Source organism: Vombatus ursinus, unplaced genomic scaffold (assembly GCF_900497805.2).
Source record: "Vombatus ursinus unplaced genomic scaffold, bare-nosed wombat genome assembly UNPS02014959.1, whole genome shotgun sequence".
Lineage (NCBI taxonomy): Eukaryota > Metazoa > Chordata > Mammalia > Diprotodontia > Vombatidae > Vombatus > Vombatus ursinus.
The window spans coordinates 981,539-1,003,909 of NW_020954737.1; the positions used below are offsets into that span (position 1 = coordinate 981,539).

At 38.9% G+C, this 22,371-nt stretch overlaps 1 protein-coding gene across 2 annotated transcripts in view; it reads left to right on the forward strand.

Annotated features, from left to right (window-relative positions):
* STXBP5L (syntaxin binding protein 5 like) overlaps positions 1-22,371 on the forward strand; it is a 407,770-nt gene that overhangs the window by 165,561 nt on the left and 219,838 nt on the right. For both annotated transcript variants that reach the window (XM_027845316.1, XM_027845317.1), the window contains exons 5-6: positions 1,080-1,214; positions 16,818-16,881. In XM_027845316.1, coding sequence (XP_027701117.1) covers positions 1,080-1,214; positions 16,818-16,881 — 199 coding nt within the window. The remainder of the gene's footprint in view (positions 1-1,079; positions 1,215-16,817; positions 16,882-22,371) is intronic.

The following is a 22,371-nucleotide window of genomic DNA, read 5'->3' on the forward strand; positions in this document are numbered from 1 at the left end:
CTTCACAACTCTGTGAGGTAACTATTACTAACCATTTTATAGATAAAGAAACTGAGACTTGGGTCATGATTTACCCATGGTTGTATGGCAAAATGAGATTCTACCCTTAACTAACAAAGTAGAACGTTAGAATCTATAAGGTAGGGAGAGTAATAACTAACGCAAGCACATGTGGCTTTGTTCCAGGGCTTGACTGACATCTCCATGCCTAATGTTCAGGTCCTTTGGAGATATAGTCCCCTCATCCCATCACCAGGGTTCTGTTGTCATGATTCACTTATCCCTTGAGAGTAAGGGCCAGGACTCTGGGGTTGACTTAACCTGATATGACTGAATCTGAGAATGACACTATCTCCTGGGTCACTGTCTTCTTTCCCATTGTACCCATGGCTAGACTGTGCTCTAGGGAAACATTTCCTCTTGGTCCCTTCCCCACCATACTACCATTATTCTGACAGTCCTCTAGGCCATATCCCCCACTGTCCCTCATTACCTCATGTAATTTCCCCTCAATTTCAACTCAGTTCAACTTAGGTTTTAATTAGTTACAGCTATTTGTTGCTTGTTATAGGTTTGGATGCAAGTGAGAGTCAGGAATCATTCATTAATTCTACCAACATTTCATCCATTATATAAGGTACTAAAGGAGATTGTTTCAAATATCTGGAAATTTGGTATAATTAAGACATGGTGATAACCTCTCTGTGAATTCTGAAATTTACATATTTTATATGGATTTAATTTTGATTTGAAGTTAATAGTATAAAAATTAAAACCTTTCAGTAATATTATTGGAACATTGCTGTTATGTATGTACCATCTAGTGATTTAATGTTAATATAGTATTAGTAAATGTCATTGTTGAGTTAGGGACTTTTACATTTCTGTTATACAAAATATTAGACATTTTTATATCAAATTCTAATATGTTAAAATTAAACAATACCTTTGAATAAGGCATGCTAATAGATATTCTGATTTTTTAAAAAATTAAATAATAGTTACCTATAATTTTATAAACTGTGATATCAAAAAAAGTTAGAATTCATATATTTCAATTGAAATTTTCTTTCTTTCAGAATTACTTACTGTCATCTACCTTTCCAGAGTAAATGGCTCTATGTTGGAACAGAAAGAGGAAATACACACATTGTAAATATTGAATCTTTCATTCTTTCTGGATATGTTATCATGTGGAACAAAGCAATTGAACTGTAAGTTGATTTTTAATATCGTTTTATTAATATGGGCATTTCTTTCTGTGCTTAGAGATTTAATTTACTTATATAACATTGCATGGCTCTTTGAAACTTTTGTAGGCACATTTTGGATTAATCATGGTAATAGAGGAAGCCCTCCAATAAAGTAAAACTCTGATGCCTCATTGTGGTATTGAAAAGATACTGGGTCATTCAATTAGAAGCAAACATTCTTGTAGGTCTCACCAAGCTGGAAAGACTTTGAGGATGGGCCTTCTGATGGACTTATGTATTTGATATCCAAAGACTGGCCTCACTAAATTCAGAGAGGCTCATTACCAAACATTTAGCTTCCAGCTAATTCATTATTTTTAGTCATTTGCAACCATTAAAGAAACACATACCAAAGGAGAACTTATAATCCCTATTGGTGAATGATGAGATGATGAAACTACAGATCTTTTTAGGTAAGATAGAGTAAACTGGTTCAGAAGAAAATAAAATTGTAAAATTAATATTAAAGTAATATAGATAAGCATTTAGAAAGAGAAAGTACATCAAACTAATCTCAGTGTCATTTTTTGCCTTTAAAAAAGCTCATCTTTTCACATCCCTAACCACTGTCCAACCTCCTCCTCCTCCCTATTTCCCCTAGTTCTGTTGAGTGAATCACTATACTCCAGATCACCCAGAGTTGTAACCTTGGAGCCATCCTTTCTGTTCATTTACATGGCTGCCACTATTGTTTGAACCCTCAGAACTTCTTGATTGTAATAGTCTTCTCACTTCTAGTTTCCTTCCAAATACAGAGGTGGTCTAATGATGCCACTCCTCTGTTCAAAGACCTTCAGTTGTCTCCTATCATTTATAGGAAAAAAGATACCCATTCCTCAGTCTGTCATTTAAGGCTCTCTACAATTGGGATCTTTTACCCCTCCAACCCTATTTCATATTATTCTTTATCATATACTGTGGTTTCCAGTATGACTCTCTGACAATGGCTGTTTCCTGTGTTTCAAATGCGTTCTGTTCTTGTCTCTGCCTTTCAAAGCTTTCTCTTCCTTAAGCTCTGGTGCCACCTCCTCCATGAAGCTTTCTCCAGTTTTTGTTAATGACCTCTGCTTCTTCAAATTATTTTATTTTTGACACTTGTCTCCTATAAGCTCCTTTGATGGACCTGTAATATAACCATTCTTGAAAGAAATTTAGAATTAGGAAAATAAAAGGGCTAAAAGGTCCGTTCCCTTCGAACCTAGAGAATCCACTGTTGGGCACATACCCCAAAGACGTTGTTGACAAAATACATAGAAATAGGTATAGCAGCACTTGTTGTGGTAGCAAAGAACTAGAAACAAAGAATATGCCCTTTGAAGCAATGAGTATGATAAATGCAGAGAAGTGTGGAAAATCTTACGTGAGCTGATGCAAAGTGAACTCAGCAGAGCCGGAAAATATATAGACAATGACTACTACAGTAACAACAGAAATGGAAAGAACAGCAATCACAAAGCAATCCAAGGTGAACGTTATGAAGTCATAAAGAACATGCTTGACTCCAAAGCAGATATATAAGAAAAGACTTCCCCCAATTCCTTTGCGGAGGTGGTGGACTCAGTATGATGCCACTGAATATAATGCCATTTTTTCTATATATTGATCAATTTTGCTGATTTTTTCCTTCCTCTTTTTCTTTTTAAAAATACCTTTTTATAAGGGATGGATGTCTAGGAGTCAGGATGGAGAGGTATGCAGGAGGAAATCTAGGCAGAGTGAAAATATATACATACATAAGTAAAAAAAAATCTATCTAAAATACTTCCTTGAAGTCAGGAACTGTTTCAATTTTGTCTTTGTGCTTGAGACAAGCACCTAATATTGTGCCTTGCAGATAATAAACATTTAATAAATGTTGTTGACTCTAACCGAATTGCATCGCTAGACCGGAAGAATGCTATAAACCAAGTTTATATAGATTTTAGCAGACCGTGGGACAGTCTCTTGGGGTGGACAAGAAGTAGATATGTAATAAAATTGGTGGATTTGGGACTTGTTCATTGGTCAGACCCTCTCCAAAAAGCATTGATTAATAGATCAGTGTCAACCTGGATGAATATCTCTAGTGAAGTTCTTTAAGACCCAATCATTGGCCTTGTTCTAGGTAGGATTTTTAACAGTGACTTGGATAAAGACATAGATGACATGCTTATCAAATTTGTGACTGGCACAAAATTTAGAGGACTATTGAACCTGTCTCTTCTCCCTTAGCCACACTCCTAGAAAAAAAGTTGTCACCACTTAATGCCTCCATTTCTTCTCCTCCCACATACTTCTCAGTCCCTTGCATTCTGGTTTCCAAACTCAGCACTCAACTAAACTACTATCTCTGAGTTGGCTGACGATCTAACTGCCAAATTAAAAGCTTTCCTCTGCCATCTTACAGCTCCAACCCAGTAGGACCTGAGGCTCCTGGACCTTTTAAACTCACAAAGTCTCTTGCAAACCTGGATGTGTATAGCTAGGGCTATTCATTTGCCTGATATCAGAAAAAAGAAAACATAAAAAGAAATAAAAGGCAGGCCGTGAAAGCTTGCCTATTTGCATCCTCCTTACAGTATCTGCCATGTGGTCAGAGCTACCATTACATAAGCCTGAGCAAGGACTCATCTTTCCCCACCCCTCACTAGAGTTACATGATGCCATCTGAGGAGTCCCAGCCGAGAGAGTCCCAGCCAAAAGTTGTCTTCTCTTCTAACTGCTGAAACGTTCAACCCCTCTGTCACTGTTATGGGTCAGGGAGACAGAAAAAACACCACTCTGGGCTTATTATATCATGTTAAGATTAAATCCTTTTAGCACTGGGCCACCTCGTGACTGAAAGCAGCCAGAAAGTTCATCATTCTCCAGTGGCCCAAGTGATGAGTCACTCTATGTCCTTGGAGCTCCCAGACATTTTCAGGAGGAGCTCTAGGCCTATTCAAGCTCTCTATATTACCAATTTTTATTAAGGGTATTCCCCCGGGTTCAAGGCCTTGAAAGTCGTCCTCAGTTCTTCCCTTCTGTCCATCCCTATGTTTGTGCAATTGCCACATTGATTCTGCCTCCACAACATCTCTTCCACCTATCCCCTTCTTTCCTCTCACATAGCCACCAGCCTTATTTCAGGCTCTCGTCGTGTCTGAGATCATGTAATAGCTTCCTAATTAGACTCCTGGCTTCTAGGCTCTCACCTCTTCAAACCATTCATCAAATAGCTACCCGAGTACCATTCCCTACACTATAAGTTTGTCATTTTCCTGCCTATTTTGTGACTTTTAAAGTTGAGTCTACTCCTGGGATATAGGGGGCACTGTCCCAAGCTTCTTGCATCAGGGGCCAGGGACCTGGTCACTGGCTTTCTATGTTGGGGCCTCCTGGGCTGTCAGCTTGCCTACTGAGCTGGGGGGGGGCCCTGCCTAGTGGCGCCTATTGTGCCAGGATTGGCAATTTGCCTGCTACGTTGGTGCTGGAAGCCTCACAGCTGGCCTGCTGTGCCGTTGGCCTGCTGAGCCAGGACCGCTGGGCCTGGGTTGCTGCTCTGTTCTGCGGCTAAGAGCCTCTCACTGGCTTGCCTGGACACCTCCTGCACCATGCTGTGCTCCCCTTTTACCCACTTGAGACAGACTCTTCCTGAAGTCCTTCAAAATTATATTGGGCTGGAAAAGTGTTTCACTTCATCTTTTTGTGAGTTCTGGCATTCCAGAATTCATTTAGAGGCTGGATTTAATGTTGTTTCAAAGGAGACGAGGGAAAGCTCAAGCAACTTCTTGGTTGCCCTCTTTTCTCTGCCCTCTTGGCTCTATCTCCCCTACACCACGTTTGACCAGATAATTGCCGGGCCAAGAATTCTCAGTGGCTTCTGTTATGTTTGGGATTAAAATCTAAATTCCCCTATTTGACCCACTTAACGTCTTTCATAATCTGGCTCCAGCTTCCCTTTCTAGGCTTCCTTCATATTCCTCTCCCTTCAGCCAAAGTGACTGACTTGCTGGTCCCCAATCTTGGTACTCCATTTCCCTCTATAGTGCCTGTGTACTTTTCTCTCCCCTCTACTCATGTCACCTCCTACAGGAAGCCTTTCTTACCCTACCCACTTAGTACTTACTGTTCTCTCCTTCCTTGGATTATTGGATATATACTTATATGTTCACACATTGCTTGTATTCATATGTTACATCTACACAGATCATACATTCCTTTAGGGCAGGGCCTGTTTTTCTTTTTGTTTTTGAATTCCTAGTACCTAATGCAGTGCCTTGTAGATGTTTAATAAGTTATCGTTGGACTGGATTTTCAGTTTGACCTGGAATAGATTTTGAGATTTTGAGAACCTAGGGTCGCTTCTATACATTAGTGAAGCAATGGAGTAAGGCTTTTGCGGAGGCTTCTCTAGTTATGACAAAAAAAATTAAGGCTTTATTATGTGCTATAGCTGCTAAGTAATAGGAATGGTTATACAAGTCACACATGAAAATCAATCTCATTACTTCATGTTACATTTAGTATAGCTACTTCCAATGTGAGTATACCGTGAGCTATGATGTGAACCCACCTTTAGATATGTAAAGTAATCAAAAATATGTGATTCATTAGTTCCTAATTGTTCACTTACCTTTTGATCCATTAGAAAGAGTATACTTGACTTGGAAAAGAGGGAATCATCAATATTTTCATTTTCACTAGGGATGTCTGTGCCCTAATACTTAAACATGTGAACATATGGAGATCCTAAAATGTTTGTTTTTAAGGAAGTCTAAGGTCACATATTTTTAGTAACTAGTTTAAAATATATCCTGATGAATCTTCAAACCAGGAAAATGTCCTCTGAATTTGAATTGACTTTCTCCTAATATATAGTGTTTGTAATGGCTGCTATATTTTTGTTAATTCTATGAGTAGATGAATCTCAAGGCCAATGATATAACTTCAGGGTAAGTATCTTCTGAATAAATATTTGTTATCAGATTTTTTTATTATATTAATGATAAAGTTACATACTTTTTAAAAAAATGTATCTGATTAAAGTCATACCATGCAATGTGAGTGGGATAATGCATTTTAGGGAGTGATCATTCTTATGGATCTTTTGACATGATATGAATAAAAAAAGTAGGAAGTTATCTAGATAAGTGTACCTCTTCAATCCATTCCTTGCCCACTTCTTTATATATACCTCCTTTATTCTTTTCACTTATCCTTATTATCTCTCCTATCTAGGAATTATTAATTATGACTCTTATAGCTATTTCTTATACATCCAGTCCCACCTGGACTTTTCTCTTAATTCATAGCTATCATAGCTCTGGTGTTTGGCTGGCAAATGAGAGTGGGTAGAGAAATTTTCAGATGAAAGTATGTCTCTGACATAGAAGGAATAGAATAGAATCAAGAATGAATTCTCCTTGATGCAATTTAATTTACAATCCTTATTTCTAATGCTGCCTCCAATCAACTTCCATCTCTCTGCCCATACAGCCTAAAATGTCACAGAAGTATGTCACTTGGTCTTTTTCCTATCTTTTAGCTAGAATTTTAATGTCTGCTTGACATACTTCAAGGTCTTCTCTACTTCACATGGCCTGAGGAGGCAGATTGTTGTTTGTTTTTTTCTTTTTTTTTAAATGTGGTCATTCTTCATTTTCAATAACTGATCAGGGGTCATCCAGGACAGGTACCCAAAAAATATCCATAGATCCCCTTCACTTAATTCCAAATCCTTAACTGTATCTCCATGGGGCAATTTATTTCTCTTTCTCTTTACTATCACGATTACATTCAAGGTCCCCTCTGTATTGAAGCTCTGTCTTACTGAACTATGAGTAGCAATAGGTTGTAAATACTGGGTAAAGACTGGCAAAGCTAGAGCAAGGCTTGTTGTATCTAGTAGGTATATAAAGTCAGAATAAGGCTGTGTTAAAACTAGGCAGAAAAGGTGGAAAAGGGCATACTAAAAGAACCAGTATAGAATCAAAAGTCTAGTTAATAGACAAGAAAAGGATAAATACTGGAGGACAGAAGGTCCCAATTTTAGTAAGAATTTAAGAAAGGTGTAAAAGTTGAAAGTGCAAGGAAAATAAGAATAATAATAATAGTATTTATTTATAAAGTGATTTAAGGTTTACACAGTTCTTTTCATATATTATTTTATTTTGTTCTCACAAAAGCCCAGTGTAGTAGTTACTATTATCATCCCCATTTTAGAGATGAGGAAACAAAGGCTTAGAGAGGTTCTAAGTGACTTGCCCATGCCCACACACAGCTGGTGACTGAAGCAGGATTTAAGCTCAGGTCTTCCTTACTCCTCATCTAGCACTCTATTCACTGTGCCACCTCATGGCCTGAAAAGCAAGCAAGAGAACAGATTGAAAGCAGCATTAAGGTAATTAGTACATCGGTCAGGGAGCATTCATGCACTTCCTATCAGGGAATATCAATTCCAACTTTATTTAGGACATGTAGGCAGAAGGACCTGGCCCAGATGGTCAGTGAAGGGGCAAGGAAAAGATCAGAGGGCTCAGAAGCAAACAGATTCCGCCTCCCCTCTGAGGATTTTAAATCTCCGCAGTTTGTACACTTGATAAGTATTCTCCTAATCCAGCAATTTCCGGTTGGCTATTCAGCATTTATGCCTGAGTTTTCAGTAGAACATTTAAGAAACCTGGAGTTATAATGCCCACCTTACTTGATCCACAGGTAATTCCAGTGTGTATGTGTATGTGTATCATGCATACATATACATATACACACACACATGTGTGTATGTATATATGTATGTATGTATGTATGTATGTATGTATGTATGTCAGCTGGGAAGACTCAACAAAAATATAACTTCTGAATGTTAAAAACCTTGAAATTATACTTGTAAAAGCCAACAACAAAGTTTCTGAGAACTTCAGAAGCACCTTCAAAATTGTTTGATTCAGATAACACCATAAGTTTTTTCTCAGTGGAAATAATATTCCCCTGTTGAGCTTGACTTTTTGACATGATTAGTGTATATATCTGCTAAACTGTATCTCCAAAATTCTGTTCAAATATTACCTTCTTGATGAAGCTTAACTCATCATTGTAATAATGATGGTAACATCTCCTGACCTGCCCATATATGTGGTAAGTGTGAGAAATCTGTTACTAGTCATTCACTTACTCTTTAGGTTCTATTTTTGGTGTTTGCTCTTATGTGTTCATAAATATCCTTGTCCTTCACTGAAATCTAAGCTTCCTCAGGGCATAAACTTATCTTCCATTTCCTCTTAATCTTCCCACGCTATCCATTTCAATGTTCAGTACACAGTGGGTACACAATAAATGTCATGGACTAACAAATTATTGATGCACCAATATTATAATTAGCCATTACACAGTGAGCATATTTCTGAAATTATATGCAAACTATCTGGGCAAGTTGACAGCGTTCCTTTCTTTTTCCCAGGCAATTGCTGTCAACTGGTTTGTTTTTAGTTTTCATTTTCAGATAGCATTTTCTTTCTAGAGACCTTATTTTTGCCAGTATTTTTATATTTTCATCTTTTTAAAAAAGCTTTTTCTGTCCATCAGACAGTTATATTCCCCAAACAAATTATTTAGCGTAGTGGACAGAACTTTCAGATTTGTCTCTGACACAGTGTGACCATGGATAAGTCATATGACTCCTCTGAACCTTAATTTCCGTGTCTTTAAAATAGAGATAATTATACCCATAGTACCTATCCCACCGAGTTTCTTTGAAGACTGATTCAAATTGGAAACCCCATGGGGTAGGTATTATATGTTTACATGTTTACAAATAATTACAATTAAACAATTTGAAGGCATAATACATAATTTTAATCAGAAGCAAGTGCCAAAATTATAAACTGGGAACACAGCCATATTTAGAAAGGTCTTTTGCATAGTTATTCATCTCTGAATTGTTCTATTGCTTCACTTCTCAATTTTGAAAATCATCTTTGCCTTTCTTCCTGCATGAAATCTGATTTTTCAAACTGACTGGCACATTTCCCTAAAATTCTCTGATTACCACTCATTTAGTTGTACTAAATGAATACTACATCTTTTAAAAGATGCTTGTCATGTTGTTTTAAAATTTCTTAAATATTTCCAGAATTCTTTCAGATGTTGCTATCCTGACATCTTTATACTCTTATCTCATTTATAAAGAGAAAATGTTCTTACTCATTATTTTTCCTGAAGTGTGACTGATTGGCCATGACACTAGTTTTACTAACGCATGGTGCTCATAAAACCAGTGTCATTGGTTTGATCATTATGGGCTATATAGCTTTATTTTGTTTCCTAATCACAGAATGCACCCCTAACTCTGACCTTAGGTTATTTCCTAAATGTCAATCACAGAATCTAAGTGTTGGAAGGGACCTAAAAGGCCACCAAATCCCAACCATGCTGATCAAGAATCCCCTGATTCACTGAAAAACAATCATCAGCCTCTACTTAAAGATCTCCAGTGAACAAGAGACCACTGCCTCTCTAATGGCTAGGGAGTTTTTCTTTACAATGAGTCTAAATCTTCTGCTCTGCTCCTCTGGCAGATGGAAAACACTTTGAAGTGGAAATAGTGCTAGAGGTGCAGTCAGGAGAGGCCTGGTCTCAAATTCTATTTCTGACGCTGTCTTTGTGACCATGGACCAAATATGAACCTCGGTTTTCTTATCTGCAAATGTGGATAATAATACCTTTCACTGTCTACCTATTATTGTTGTTTTGAATGAGGTAATGTATGTAAAGCACTTTGTAAATATAATCTATGACTTATTTATTACCAGAGCTCTGAGGTCACATGGATAGGATTTAATTTTGAAGGCTTCTCAATAACCATACTCAGACTTATGCCCCTACCCAGAGTTTTCCCTGGAAAATCAGAATTTGGTGCTCTCTAGGAGGACCCTCAGCTCCCACGCAAGCACTTAAGCTAACAAAAGAATCAACACAAAACGAATTTTATTTACACAGTAAAGGTTACAGAACAGACTCCTAACATAGGCCCAAATTCTTATCTCTCTGGCTGACTTCTTCCTTTCCCAGGGACCTCTGTAGTCCTCCTAACCTAAGGGGTTATCCGTGGGTCCCCCTCAGCCTTGAAAAGGAAAAGAATTCAGGGTTTCTAAGGACTCAACCAATCTTTCTGTCTTCTCCCCCCTCCCAAGAACCCTACCTCACTCAGGATCCTATATATCCCTCCCTACTTTCTTATAGTAGTATCCTAGTTTGGGTCCTCTTGTAAGTAGAAAGAATGTGAGGTGGCTCGATAGCTAAGCAATGTTGTGTTCTGGTGGATCTCACCTGAATCTCTCCTAGCACAAACAATCCACATGGCTCATGGTACCAGTGAAGGGATGGTGAGCTCCACGAAGTTATCCTGTTATGATCCTTCTTTACCTTCACAATTCTACTGTCATGTCTCCATCTCACCTTCTGTATTCTTATTTGGTGATGGCTCCTTTCCTCTTTCATTGTCTCTATGTAGCAATGATTCTTTATTGCACAATATACCTTGGAGGTCCATATGGCTCTCCTGGGTAGTCTGTACAGATGTCCAAGCCTCTCTCCAGGAAATAAATCCGTATGTTTTTGTAGTCCTCTGATTTTTCTATCCAACCTCTTTCTCTGGCTCTCCCCAAGTCATGTGTAAGCTCCTTTTAAAGACTAAGCCCATAGGGCCAGCTAGGTGGTACAATGGATAGAGCACTGACCCTGGAGTCAGGAGGACCTGAGTTCAAATCCAGCCTCAGACACAACACTCACAAGCTGTGTGACCCTGGGCAAGTCACTTAACCCCATTGCCTAACCAAAAAAAAAAAAAAAAGAAAGAAAGAAAGAAAGAAAAGACTAAGCCCATGGATATATCTCAGGTATACTTGCTATGACCTAGAGTCCTTAGCAGAAAAAAACCTCATGAGTGGGACACTAAAGTCTAAAGATAAGTGTAATTCATACCAAATTTGATCCATCTTCCATGTGACAGTCCTTCAGATACTTCAAGACTGATATCATGTCCACTATTAGAGTTGTTCCATAGGCAATATTATAACAATAACAAAATTTAATTTTTATGTCAATTTTAACTTCCAACAATGTTTTGTCATCTATGAAAACATCAACACTACAGGAAAAATTATGAAAATGCATGGTCTACTGGATTACCCACACCAGGTATCCAGGTGGTACAGTAGATAGAGCACTGGGTCTGGAGTCAGGAAGACCTGAATTTAATTCCAACCTTCAATGCTTACTAAATGTGTGACCCTGAGCAAGTCACCTAGCATCAGCCTCAATTTCCTCAGCTATAAAAATAAAGATAATAATAACACCTGTCTCACAAGGTTATTGTGAGGATCAAATGAAATAATATTTGTAAAATACTTAGTACAGTGCCTGGGGCATAGAAGGTACTTAGTAAGTGCTTATTTCATAGATTGAAGCATACTTTTTTAAACTTTATCTTCTTGAGTTTTTTTCTATGTTTTCTTTCACAACATGATTATTATGGAAATGTTTTGCATGACTACACATGTATAACCTGTATCAAATTGTTTGCCTTTGCAGCAGAGAGAGTGGGAGTGGGGAGGGAGGAAGGGAGATAATTTGAAATTCAAAGTTTTAAAAATAAATGTTAAAATTGTCTTTGTATGTAACTGGGGGAAAATAAAATACTAAATTAAAAAAAAATAAATGCTTATGCCATTATCCTATTCTACCACCCACTTTCTCCACTCCTATTGCCAACTTGTTAAACAATGCTGGAAGAGGCTGAACAATGATGTTGAGTGGTTCCACAACAAATTTGTTACCTAAGCTCAATTATGTGGCAAACCTTTTACTGCTCCCTGCATGATTCTTCATCATATTCCCTGAAGTATCAATTCCAAATCTTTGCTTTTCTCCCAGGGCCATCTTGAGTATTCCCCACTCCCCTTTTCCTCTCAGTGGAGAACTGACTCTCAGTTTTTTTGGTAAAGTATGAGGCAATTTGTTATGAACTTTTCCCTCAATTTTAAATCTTAAATCTCAACACAATCTCTCATCTCTTCCTTTGCTCTCCTTGCCTTCTTGCTAAGGCCAATGTTTCTACTTGTGTCCTTGATTACATCCCCTTCTATCTCTTCCAGGAACTTGTTCCTTCTATTGTCCCTCCTCTAATTGTCAATTTTTCATCATACATTAGTTGTCCAGCTCCTTCTGTGCTGCCTACAAACATGCCATGGTATCTCTCATCCTTAAAACAAAAACGACCACCGCAACAACAATGACACCTTTAACTTGATCCTGACATCCCTTCAAGCTGTGATCTTCTATCTCCCCTTCCTCTTACAGACAAAGTCCTAGAAGAAGCCATTTACACTCATCCTTCTATTTCTAATTCTGTTACATTCAGCAAAAGTGACTGAGAAGGAACAATCAGTCAGAACCAGGAGAGAGGAGTGTCTGAAAAGCTGAGAGAGAAGTGAATTCAAAAGAAGGGTATAGTCATCATGGTCAAATGTTGCAGATCAATTAAGAAGGATGAGGATTGAGAAAAGGCCATTGGGTTTGACATTTAGGATTCTGCAATCTATTCATTTCTTCACCACTTTCAATCTGGCTTCTGATTTCATTCCTTGACTGAAACTTCTCTCCCCAGAGAAGTTAGCAATGGTCTTTTGATTGTCCAATCCAACGACTTTTCCAGTGACTTTTCCTCAGTCCTCATCCTCCTTGTCCTTTCTGTGGTGTGTGACACTAATGATTATTACCTGCTCCTTTTGGATTCTCTCCCCTCTCAGCTTTTCTGACACTATTCTCTCCTGCTTTTTCTGCCTATTACTTTTCAGTCTTTTATTTTCTGGATCATCATTTATGTCCCAACCCTCTGCTATAGGTACATGTACCATGTACATACTCTGGTTCTATCCTGGGCTCTATTCTCTTTTTGATCTCCTCATTCTTTTAGTGATCTTACCAACTTCATGACTTTGATTGTCATCTTTATGCAAATGTCATGCAAATCTACATATCCAGCTCTCATCTTCTAGCCTCCAGCATGACCTCTACATACCACCATCATGATTTATCCTTTGTTTCACTATCAGTTATAAAATACATTCCTTCTTATAATATCTCACTTCTTGTCTTTAAAAAAATAAGTAACCAGGGAAATGAAATCTGCTACAGTGTAAATACACTAACTTAGGACCCAGGAAACCTAAATTCTAATCCTATCCTGGTCACTAAGGAGCTGTGGAACCTTGAATATCATGTTACCTCTCTTTCTCTCCACCACAGTTTCCTTATCTATAAAATAAGAGATTGAACTAGGCTACCTCTCAATGGTTCCTTCAGCTTCTAAGACGCTTTGATCCTATAGCCTTGCCTACAGTCGCAATTTCTTCTCCTTTCCTCTCTAGTTTAAACAATAAAATGAACTGTCCCTCTCATTTCTGGGAGTCTTTTTTTCTTTGGAATGTTAAAAACTGAGGCAGACAGTGTGGCATAGTGGAATGCCAATTAGCTTTGGCATCAGGAAGGGCTGGTTTTAAAACCTGCCTTAGATACATCTTAACTTTGTAATTGATGGCAAGTTACTTAACTTTCTCTATGTCTCGGGCAACTCCCTAAGAGTTGAGGAGATTAATGAACTAGGAGGCCAAGGTATTTGTGAGTGGGGGAGTGATAGACCAATTTGGATGCCGGTTGATAATTGCCACCAGGATCTGGATAGGTTGATATATCTAAATATGGTAAACCTCATAGGAGGAGAGGCTGTTGAGTGACAGTGACAATGGAAAAGGGCTGGAAGTGAAAGAAGGGAGCTAGGAGGATGCCTATTCTCCCCCTTCATCTAGTGTTTTAGGGGAGATGGGACACAAGAGAAAGTGCATCTAGGACTGGACAAGGTAGCAAGAGTCTTTGGGGAGTAAGGTTTCGATGCCTGCAGGCAAATGGAAGGATTATGAAAGGAAGAAGTCCACTAGGAAGAACAATTTTTGATAATAGAATAGTGGATACAGGGAACATAATGGAAGAGTCAGAAAGAGTTGAAATGGGACTTGGGAAGAGTTGTGATGAAATGGTAGAGATGAGGGAATGAGTTGGATCAGGGAGGGGAATTGTTGCTTAAGCAGCCTTGGAGTCTGAATCACAGGGGTTTGAGCAAGTAAGTAAACAAGTAAGTAAGAGGAGAGAGTCTGCTAGTTATTGGACAGTATATTGACAAACCTTTGCCTGTAACAAGGGGAGCTTTGCTCTAGGCTCTAGGTAGGATGTTCATTTTCTCCCCTAGGTCTCTGGTCCTGGGCTTGTGAGGAGGCCAGGTGGCTTGGTAACCAGTTAATCCAGGAGACTAGATAGCAATGGGCTTTGTTTCTGGACTCTTGTTGGTTATGGCAAACATGGGAACTAACCATTTATGACATTGTCAATAGAGGATCTTGGTTGATAGGGCAGGTCATAGAAATATGAGACCAAGAAACAAGACAGACCTGCAAAGGTAGCATTAGTGTATGGTAGCAGACAATAGAGAAAGATTCAGGCAGGTAGGTGGTTGCAATAAGACAGTTCCAGTTGTGGGAGCCTAGTCACAGGGGTGGGGCTCCACTGTCTGAGAGTGCCTGGCACAAACAAGTCATATCCCTTGTCCTAGAGGAATAAATATGTAGGGCAGAGCACAGGGGAAAAATAGAGCTCAGGAACTTAGTTACTAGAACTAGGGTACAAAGTAGGGTATCACGGTCACAGTAAACAGAAAGCAAGAACCCAGTTCCTAAAAGTAGGATTGCAAGGTCAAAATAAGCTGCTAAGCCAGCTGGACTATAGATCCAGGGTATCCTTGGAATGTGAAAATTTTGGCAACTCTAATGGCTTCAGGATGAAAATTGGTCCCCATCAAACTTCAAAGATGACTAATACAGTCTATTTCAACAATAGCTATTTTGAAAACAGAAATATATTTAGGAGTTGTCCAAAAGCTGTAGAAATTCTGGAAGCATGTCATTTGAAGACAGCAGTAAGTGAGACTATTCTGAGGTCTCCCAGGCATGGAAGTATTGGTAAAGGCATGAAAAGAATAGATTTTTGAAAATTCTTTTTCAAAATTGACACTACTAGTAATTTCCAAGGTCAGATCCCATGTCCTCTCCTCCCCTTTCGCAACTCTTAGAAAAGAGTAAGATGTAAAAGGTCACCTTACAGGGGCAAATCCAGTAATGAAAACAGAATGAGGAACTGAATATAGATGGATAAATAAGTCAAAGGAGATGTGCTAATATTATGTCATTATGATTGTGATAGAATTGCATAGCAAATTTGATCCATTGAAACTTTCAATCATATCTGAAGCACCTGTACCTATTTGTACGTAGTGGTTTGTATGTTGTCTTTCCCATTAGATTGTGAATTCCTTGAGGTTCAAAATTGTTTGCCCTTTTTTGTGTCTCCAGGACTTCACACAGTGCCTGGAACATGTTGACTTTACTTACCTGGCCTATGTAAAAAAATTACATCATTATTAAAAATTATGAAAGCAAAAATGTGGAAAGGAAGAATATGAGGGAGAGATAAAAGAAACCATGGATACAAGGAACATCATTATCTAATACTAGAATTCTTGGCCTTTTATGTCATGGATCCCTTTGGCAGATGGGTAAAGCCTATGAACCCTTTCTCAGAATGCATTTTAATTTATAAAATAAAATATAATTGGATCAAAACGGAAACTGTTATATAATTATACAGTTACCATTTTTTAAAGGTCACAATCTTCTGGTTAAGAATCCCTGAACTAGTAGATCTCTAATGCTTTTATGACCCTCTCTAGTTTGTACTGGAGATTGAATAGTAGTGCAAACTGGAGTTACCAGTTCTTCGGCTCTTTTGACAATATTTCAAAAGGTCCATATTTTGCCATCAGGGTGTGTATTTCACCTCGCCATGCCTTAGTAGATGGTTTTATCGGTTGCCAGAGCCAAAAAAAACCCAACAGAAGTCAGCCTTCTAGTGATGATCTTCTCTGTGCTTAGCTGGGATAGTCCAAAGACATCATTAACACATTTATCACAGGGAAATACTCAAATCCTTTCCAACTCAATAGGACCCTCAAAACTCATTGTCTACTGCTGTGGTCTTGGATGCCTGAGAATTGCCTCTTTTCCATGATTAGAAATTGCAGGAATGTTATGGAGAATCTATATAGATAAGTAATTCCTTATAAAACAAATAGAACTAGTATGTTTTCTTTTATATCCACAATTAATTGACAGTTCATGTCAAAGAAAATAAAATTTGGAGAATCCATCTTTAAAATGGGGTTCAAGTAGATGGATCCATCAAAATGGATCAAGTTCACAATCAGCATTATAGGCGCAGGGCTGTCCATTTTTTAAATTTAAGATTCATTTCAAATTTTGCACCCACATCTGATAAGGTACTAATAAAGATTAACAGGGAAGATTGCTAGTCTCAAATGCATTTTGGGTTATGATCTAGAATTTTAGATATTTATTTTAACATAATCTTATTTTTATTTTCCCTCTGTACATAGTATTTCTTTTTATTTAAAAAAATGCAATATTTTGATTTGTTTTTCAGATCCACAAAGACTCACCCAGGTCCAGTTGTACATTTAAGTGATAGTCCAAGGGACGAAGGGAAAGTGAGTACAATAATAGCATAAAATGCCATAAAGTCTTGGTGTTTTTGTTTTCCTCAGTTCCTAAAAATTTTTTTAGGCCATTCAAAATAATGTTAGCCCCAATTGAGCTCTTTGGTTTCTATCAGAGCCAAACCAAAATTCTTACCTAGGATTTTTGTGAAGGTATATGTGGTACTTGTCACCCAGCTCCAGAAGACATTTTGGGTATCTGCCAGGCTCCTTTTGCCTCTCTCCTGGGCTCTCAGAGCAGCTGACTGATACCAATTGGCCTCACTCCTTCATGAGTGGTATCACTTTCTCATGTTATTTTAGAGGTTATTTCTGTATCAGCCAATCAATTCTCACAGATCTTTTTCCTCTCTTACTGGCTCCTCTATTCATTATGTCTCTGGTTGTGTGCCTAATTCAAGGTCATTTACAAAGACATACGTGTGAAAAAGACATTAATCAAAATAGTAGCAGTAAATTAAGCAAATTGATGATATCAATGTGCCTATTGCAAGCCTTTCCAAATTAGAATCCTCCATTCCACCCTGGTCTAACCTCCCTAAACAGCAGGAAGGAAAAAAAACCCTACAAGTTAATTTCTCAGCTGAACCCTTAGGTACGTACTGAGTGAAACGATTTTTTTTACTACTGAACTGGGTGATACCTGGATAGACACTATTGAATACAGAAACTGCAGGGCACCTGGTATTTATGTTGAAAGTAGAATCTCTTGGTTACTGATGCCAGGGAAAATGGAGTAGGAAGCTGCTGGCGTCAGCTATTTTGCTTTCTAGGATCTAAGACCTTGCTAGGCCATAAACCTATCCCTTCGTAGTATCACCTCAGAAATGAGGTATAAATACACATTGTTCAGAGGCTATACCCATGTTCCAAAGCTTAACAGTTAAATGAATGAATGAATGAAAAAAAGCATTTATTAAGCACCTGCTATGTGCAAAGTGCTGTGCTGCACACTAGGGATACAAACAGAAAAAAAGGACAATCTCTGCTCTCAAGAACTCACATTCTATTCGGGGAGGCAACATGGATGGAAGGTCCAGGTGCCAGCCAGGTGGAAATGCCTCTTCTTTAACATCATTTCCACTGATAAATCATATAAGTTTCGGATGTTGACCCACCAGACAGTGCCAAGAACTTTGGTGATAAGAATTTTCTTTTCTGGGTCTTCAGTACCTGTGGCTGTAGCATCTTCAAGGGTAGTTGCCGCTATGCATATCAACAGGCCTTGCTTCTCCAAATAAAGACTGGGGTTCACTGTGATGGAAGCATTGCTGTTCCTAAGCCTTTTGGGTTCAGAGTCTGTTTCCATCAGGATCTAAGGGGAGATGGTGGTCAAGATTGGTTTGTCTTGCCTGTCACATGCTGCCTATTATCTCTCTCTCTCTCAGGGTTCTTGCTACTTCAGCTAGGTTGGCTTGCCTGCCCCATGGAGATTGCTAGGCCCTTCTCTACAACAGCTGCTTCCCTATGTAATGGCCGGGCTGAAAGCAGGACCAAAGATCTGGGAGGATGGAGGAGGGTGCTTCCACCCCAGGGCTCTTATGCTTATCCGTGTGTTGGTGACAGTTGGTGATGTTGATGAGCCCCTTTTCCAAAATGATTCCTCCCCTCAGTGATGGCTTCTGGTTGAAAGCAAGCTGTTGGGAGTTGGGAGGGATTACTATTTGCAAGGCTCTTCAGTTCAGATTCCTGAGCTGTTTCCATCAGAGTCTGAGGGAAGATCATGGTCAAGGTCATAGTGGTGGCTTGACTTGCATGGCTCATGCTGCTTCCTGTCAGTCCCTCAGGGTATTTGCTGCTTCAGTGAGGCTTGTGTTCACTCTGTCTAGGGGGAATGATGTAGTCTTGGGTACCATTAAGTCCAGATTCTTTGTCCTATCTTTCACCTTCTAAACCTGGTACCATCCCCCGTCTAATGTTACAATTCTGTTTGCCATCTGCCTAGGTATAATGAATCTTGTTAGGCAAAAGAGGCAAATTATGTTGTGCCACAGCATCCTGGTCTTGGCAGCCCTGCTCTATAATACCCAAATTGAATTCAATTCAGTTAAATGTTTCTTAATCACCTGCTAGCTACAGAGCAATGTGATAGGTTTGGGGAGAATCACAAAGACAAATAAGATTTGGTCTCTGCTCTCATGGAGCTTGCAGACTAGTAACAGTGTACTACACCTGTACAAAAACCTCTAATACAAAACAGAGAATGATAAATGAGAAGTAGGAGGCAGTGTGATGTCACAAAAAGAGGGCAGAACTGGGAGTCAGATCTTTGAATGCTAAGACCTGGGTTCAGAGAAGAAAACACAGTATTGCCTGCCCTCCAGGAGCTGACATTTAGTTGGGGAAGATAACATATACACAGACAAATAAATAAGTAAATGAATAAATAAATACAAAGCACATTATGGGGGAGTGGGGCTAGTCAGGTGAGACTAGCACCTGGGAGCTGAGGAAAGGACTAAATGAGAGATGGAACTTGAGCCAAGTTTGAAGAAAGTTCAGGTTTCTACAAGATGAATTTGAGAGGGGGCATACAGTTCAGGCATGGGTTGAGGGGTTGCAATCACTGAACAAGCTGCCATGAAACAGTCAGTCCCTGAAGAAGAAGGGGAATGGTGTGCATTAAGCCTGGAAAGATAGGCTGAAATCAGATTGTGAAGAGTTTTAAATGCTACATGGATGTATCTGTATTTATTCTAGAAATAATAGGAAGCTTCTAGAGTTTCTTGAATAGATGAGTGATATTCTTTTGAAATATTAGTTTGACATTGTGTTATAGATGAATGGGGAGGGGCAGTCAAGAAATTGAAGTTAATGAGGCCAATTAGAAGGCTGTAAAACTTGTTCATAGATAATAAACTGAAGTTGAGCTCTAGAATTCTGAGCTACAGTGGCCTAAACTGATCATGTGTCTACACTAAGCCTTGCACCACTATGGTAGGCCCCCAAGGAGAAGGGAGTGGGGCACCAAGCTATCTTAGGAGGGACAAATCTGAACAGGTCCAAAACAGAGCAGGTCAAAGTGCCCATGCTCATCAGTAGTAGGACCAGGCCCGTGAATGGCTACTTTGCTCCCAATCTGAATGAGATAGGGAGACCAAGTCTCAAAAAATATAAAAATAATGATGTGAGCTAGGGTGGTAGCTGTGTGAGTAGAAAAAAGAGAATAGATTCAAGAGATATTGTGGATATAGATTAAAAAAGATTTGGCAATTAATTAGATTTGAAGGGGGGAAGTGAGAGTGAAGTGTTGAAGATGACTTCTAGGTTGTAAACAAGAGTGACTGGCAGGGTGGTACCTTCAAAACAAATACATAAGTTAGGAAAAGTTAGGTGAATTTGGGGAAAAATTGATAATTTCCATTTTCAGTGTGTTATGTTTGAAATGCCTAGGGGCTAGTCAATTGAAAATATATTATAGGCAGTTGGTAATGTGGTGTTGCATCTCAGGAGACACACTAGAGCTAGATAGTTCTGAGAATAATCTGTATAAAGATGATAATTGAACTCTTGGGAACTGATAAAGATAACCACATAGTGTATAGAAAAAGAAGAGAAGAACAAGGACAGAGCATCAGGACATTCTTATACAACAGGCTGGGACATGCATAATGATCCAGCAAAGGAAACTGAGATAAGAAATACAGGAAATGGGGTATAGAAATCTATCCTGCCCTATAGGAAAATGAAAGGGGAAAGGGATAAGAGAAGGGGGGAAGAGATAGAAGGGAGGGTAGACTAGGGGAAGGGATATTTAGAATGCATGCCATCTTGGGATGGGGGGAGGGGTGAGATGGGGTGAAAATTTGGAATTCAAAATTTTGTGGAAGTAAATGTTGAAAACTAAAAATAAATAAATTAAAAAGAAAAAAAAGAATTAAAAAGCAAAAGCATTAAAAAAAAAAAGAAACTGAGAAGAGCAGCCAGACAGTTAGGCAGATAACCAAGAAAGAGAACAGCACTATGAAAACCTAGAGAAGAGATAATATCCACTGGGAGAAGGTGGTCAACAGCTTCAAATCCTAGAGAGAAGTCAAAAGGGAGGAGAATTAAATAAGATGATTGGATTTGGTCATTAGGACATTGCTGATTACCTTCAAGAGTGAAGTTTCAACTGAGTGGTGGTGTTCTATGCCAAATTTCAAAATAATGAGAAGTGAGTCCAGAAAGTGGTAGTAAAGTATAGGTAACTTTTCTAGTATGGGAATGTGAAAGAGAGAAATAAAGGATGATAGCTTAAGGGTATGTTAGTGTCAAGTGGAAGCTGGTTTGTTTTTAAGATAAAGGGAGAACTAGGTGTGTTTTTAGGCAGTAGAGAGGTAACCAGTTGAGATGAGGAGCAGATAAGAGGTCACTGTGATTAAGATTACATGTAGATAAGTCACTTCATTAGAGACTGAAGAAAAAGAGAAGATAATTGTGGAAGATAGGGGTGGGAGAAAAGGAGTGATATTAAAGAGTTTTGAGATGTAGAATAGGGAATTCAGAGCCATAAACCCATCCTATATTTTCTCAAAGTTTGGGACAAAGTCCTTTGCTGAGAAAGAATGGGGAAGGGGAGGTATTGGGAGGCTTGAGAAAAGAAAGCAGGCACTATGGGCAGCATGAGAATGAGTTATTTAGGGAATGTCTTGTAACCAGGGGAAAGGAGAGGCAGGCAACCAGGATTAGATAACATGAATTTGTTGTGGACCACGTCAGTTCAGTTGTATGTTTGGCAGCAGGTGGAGAGCATTGTAAGAGGTGCACAGTAAGAATAATCCAGGGTAATGTTTGGCAGGACTAGAGTGGCAAAGATGAATAATAGGTTTAGTCATGAAACACGGGGAGAGAGAGGATAAGATGTTTGGGTCAGATAGGGGTATTTCAGAATTCTGAACTGTAATGCTGCCTTCCTTTCCCCACCCCCCTCTTGTAATCCTCAAACTCTGTTCTTCATCCTCAATGTGACTTCAAATCCCTTAACCCTTCAGTTCTTTCCCAAACTATCACCCCTGCCCTGGCTGCGCTTTTATCCTTTTCCCATTTCGACCCCTTGCTGAACCAGTACAGCTCTCTCTCAAATTTCTTGTCCCCTTATCCTGTCTCCAATCTTGCTCTACCAAGCCTCAGCCTTGTACTACTCCATCATTTGCTGCCTTTGCTCCTGCTAATTTACTACTGAAATTGTGCTAAGTGCACTACTTAATCAAGTTACATAATTTCAACTGGGCCCCTTACTATGTCAAGGCAATCCTTTCACAACTTCCTAATCAAGTCACTATCCTACTCACCATAGTAGCTTTTCTGAACCTTTTCATCCTTCTTCAACCTTCACATAGTTCCTTCTCTCTCTACTCTCTCAATTAAGAACTTTGTTTCACATTTCATTGAAAAAATCTATCCTATTAGCCATGATCACCTTCTCCCCTTCTCCTTATCTCATATCACTAAGATGCTTTCTGCCACTATCTCTATCTTCACCCTGTCTTACGTGAAGAG